General features: G+C 36.8%; 1 protein-coding gene across 1 annotated transcript; it reads right to left on the bottom strand.

Moving 5' to 3' along the window:
- Nucleotides 1-201: 201 nt before the first annotated feature.
- LOC122879491 lies at nt 202-3,662 on the bottom strand. Its single transcript, XM_044203648.1, has 5 exons — nt 3,434-3,662; nt 2,650-2,893; nt 2,147-2,455; nt 1,443-1,500; nt 202-1,343 (listed from the first exon to the last, which is right to left on the bottom strand). The coding sequence occupies exons 1-5, from the start codon at nt 3,625-3,627 to the stop codon at nt 643-645; spliced, it is 1,506 nt and encodes a 501-aa protein (XP_044059583.1). The 5' UTR covers nt 3,628-3,662; the 3' UTR covers nt 202-642.
- Between the last annotated feature and the right edge of the window lie 397 nt (nt 3,663-4,059).

The raw sequence follows: 4,059 nt of genomic DNA, 5'->3' as shown, positions 1-4,059 counted from the left end.
CTGTAATAATTTAATTAAATTGATTTTAAATTTAGAAATGGCTACACTTCAGCACATTTAATTGATTTATTAAAAATGAGTGTTAAATAGAGACATAATTTAAAATGTTTTGTAATGTATTCATCCACAGTATGCTTACTGTAAAGTTCTACATTACTATGCCACAATAAGAGATTACTATAAATGAAGGCACAGGAGACATTTCCATTTAAAAAATCTTTAATATACTTATAAAGAGCTCTGTAACAAGTGTTCCTTTCAGGCAGAAACTGTGTAAAATGGGTAGAAGAGTTAATAAAAATGTAGCCACACTCTGCTATTTTGTGTAAGATAAAAAAAGAAATTATGTTAAAAAGTAAATATTCACAAAAGAGCACCATCACCTTTGCTGTTGAGGATGTTAATGGGACTGATACACTTTATTTGTACATGAAATTAGGATTTTTGCTTGCTTTTTTCTCCTTTTTGTGGGCATGCAACTGTTTGATTTATACCACCAAAATAAATATTATTCAAGCTAAATGCTCCTGCTAAAGAAACTGGGTTGATAAAGCTACATATTTAGATGGTGGGAATGAAGGAATAAGCACAACATTATAGATACAATTTTAGATTTTTGTATCTGCATTTTTATATATTTTTTTAAATTAACCTGTTAATCTTAATAACAAGTACATACTCTGTTGGTATCCTTGAATTCTGCAGACAGGTTACCAGTTGCACATTTAAGAGGACACTCAAAAAATTCTGTTTAGTCAGGAGTGATTGTAGCAAACTGGGAAGTGAGACAAACACACAGTACAAAGTAGCCAGTAGCTCTATATGCCCTAACACAGCCCAGGATCTTGGTGTTGAGCCCACATTACCCTCAACAAGAATGTCTTGAAACCAGTGTTTTACATTCTTATTTGGAAAAGGAGGGCTGAAAGTCAGCCGGATAAACAACACAGTAAAACGCAGAGACCTAAATTGCTGCTGTGTGGTACAAAACAGAGTCATGACAGTATGAGCAGCCCTGCAGGCAATTAACACATGTACAGTTCTCCTCAGAGCACAAGAGAGGCAGACGACGAAAGAGGTCCCGACAGCTATCCGGGACCACTCAGAGGGCTGATAGATGGTAACTGATGGTGAAAAATAGTGCAATGTCATGGTAAAAAGCATCACCATTGTGGAGTTATTGCCATGAGTTGGACTGATTCTGTTTGGTGATATTTTTATTCTTCTCATGTAGATTCCAAGCAGTAACACAGCTGCCAGAAAAAATCGTGTAACCCATCTGCTGGTGTCTGTAGGCCGCACACTCTCCACCCTGCCTGTGTAAACAGTAAATTTGTTGCCATCTGAGGAAAAAAAAAGATTTACATTATTATGTAAGTTTTGAAGGAAATTAAAGCATGCTTTTCCTGAAATGGCATCTTTGATTTGTTTATTAATATTACCTGCTTGTGTTAGAAATGCTTCTTTTGGACAGAGTGGTACATAGAGATTTGGTGGCATCTGCTGACAAGACATGAAAATTATTACTGCACACACATCACACATTCATGCAAATTCGGTTGGGTGATATGACAGTATATAGTATACTGCTAGATGATATACATTTGTCAACTGTCTGTACCATTTTTAACTGCTACAGAAAACAGTATTTGCATCACTGCATATAAGTTTGCTGAATCAGCCAATAAAATAGATATCTGTATCCATATCAATGGACAGTTTCCCATTTGAATTTCCAATAAATTACTATATCACAATATGCTTCTACAATCACAATAATAAATTATATATATACTGTGATTTATCCATAATGCCCACACTTCTGTGCAAACCTCAATACTATACTTCGTTGCAAATATTGCATAAACGCACACATACACGGCAAGGTATTTTAACAGTCTTCTCATATCAGCAGATTGCTCACAACATCCATCTCTGACAATAATAAGTGAAATTAATTACCTGCTTATATAATGCTAAATTAAAACTAATAAATAGCTGGCATTGTTGAAATACTTGTACTATATTATCTTTGTAGCTCCTCCAGCATGGATGAGCACTGATGATACTTTGAAACACACTACTCTTGAGAGACTGAGGCAGAAGTAAGGCACTGCACAGAAATACTGTAGGTGTACATGCAAACCTTCACATAGCAGATCCTGACATAAGCCTTCTGTGATTCTTCTGAGGACATCGGGCTCACTTGGCTCTCAGACAGGATGGAAATAAAGAATTCTGGAAATGCAGGTCCACGTTCTCTGTACAAAAAGCCTTGCAGGACTTTGACCTCAAGATTGCATTCCTTACAGATGCAGACACATTCCATTGTTTTCCAGTGGTCCACTAGAACAAGGGTAATGATGTGGGGGCAGTGAGCCACAGATCTCAGGAGGACAGATGAAGGACAGATACTTCTGTAATTCAAATGTGTGCTGTGATTATCAGTCTTTATCTGCAAGAAAAAATGCAGACAGACACATAAGATCTGCAATACATTTCATAATAATTTGGCATGAGCAGAAATACATTTTCTACACAAAAATGGCAATAATGGTTGAGTGCACTGTTCTAAATTCAAATTCAGATTTCATTTCACATGCAATATGATGAAAATGATTCCTGTTAACATCTAACTCTGGCACTCACCTCTATTGTAAGTAGAAGACAGCTGGTCTTAGACAGGAAATATACCAACAACTGCTGAAATTCACACTTATAGACATCCATGTTTTGCTTCTCTCCGATCACAGTCCCCTTCACTCTTTGCAACAGGTTCACACAGCCATTAAAGAGCATGCCGTTCAAAGTCACACCAGGAAAGAGGGCATAGTCTTTTTTGATCCTGCGCTGTGTCAAAATCCTGTCCAAGGCAACACTCATTTCAGCAGATCTAAACAGGTGAGAAAAAAAAAGATCAGTTCATGATCACATTATGTAGCAAATTATCACATATTCATAACCCTTAACTACTGTCATATGTTAAATTAATCTCCCAACTGCTCATTATCTGCCGCCAAAAAAAAAGCTAAACAGGCATTTAAAAAGCAAAACATTGTGAAATGCTGGTAAAACAACATCTTTAACTCTAACAGTGCAGCATGAGAAACATAATAACCCAACTGTGAGACTGTCACTTTGTATATTTAATATATAAATTGACTTCACAATGTAATTGACTCATAAAAGCTCCTCTAGAGATTGTCTAATTGTCTTTCTGAGGAGTCTCTCAATATGGTGTTTAGGCCCCGATAAATCAGGCTGGTTCCCCGTTGAGGAATTCATTAAATTATAAGCTAATTGCTGATTGATGTGTGGGAAACCACACTGGGGTATCCAGGTCCTTGACAAAAAAAGCAAGTTAATGAGCAAGATACAAGTGGAGGAAATGGAGAAAACTGAAAACACCATAATTTACCAACAATTTACTTACCTTTCACATGTCATTGTTGGTTTTGTTTTGTCATGAATAACAGCGTTTTTATATGATGCACCTGAGCTGAAGCCCATTGACTCTTCATCAGGTCCATGCTGACTGAACTCTGTACACTGGTCCACTCTGAGCTGTGTGCCAGATGACACCATCCAAGTGAACAGTGTTAAGAAGAAAAATGTGACTGTTGTCATCTCAGAGCCTCGCCTTTGGCACAGTCAGGATTCTTGGACAGATGTGTTTTTATAGCTTCCTCTCTGCTACTCAGCTGTAGGAGGAAACCTACTGGGCCATCCTCAGAGGTACATGCAAATATTTTGTTTTTGCGTAAGACCTGAAGGATGTCAGGCATGAAGAATACATCTGACAAGAATACACATGGGCCCTGTTTCCCAATAACGATCAGTCTAATAGCTTGAGAGTGTTTACTGAGAACGATTTGGTTAAGGCCTTTAGCTTTTACAGCTGATTCAGTAAAGCAGTGCTAAATAGGGAGTGCATGTGTGTGATTGTTAAGTGTGCATAAACATTAAATACATTTTAAAGAAATCATGTATTTAATTGTCATGTAAGTCATTCAGAATATGTTAAAAATACATTATTTACCAAGCATATATGTCACAATT

Source organism: Siniperca chuatsi, linkage group LG7 (genome assembly GCF_020085105.1).
Source record: "Siniperca chuatsi isolate FFG_IHB_CAS linkage group LG7, ASM2008510v1, whole genome shotgun sequence".
Taxonomy (NCBI): Eukaryota; Metazoa; Chordata; class Actinopteri; order Centrarchiformes; family Sinipercidae; genus Siniperca; species Siniperca chuatsi.
This window is presented reverse-complemented; position numbering and strand designations above follow the sequence as displayed.

Bases quoted from the DNA above. Each gene is read 5' to 3' on its own strand.
- LOC122879491 (XM_044203648.1), bottom strand. From the start codon at position 3,627: ATGACAACAGTCACATTTTTCTTCTTAACACTGTTCACTTGGATGGTG. The intron at 2,894-3,433 runs GTAAGTAAATTG...TCACCTGTTTAG, and splicing joins CCAACAATGACATGTGAAAG to ATCTGCTGAAATGAGTGTTG. The intron at 2,456-2,649 runs GTGAGTGCCAGA...TTTTTCTTGCAG, and splicing joins GTCTTCTACTTACAATAGAG to ATAAAGACTGATAATCACAG.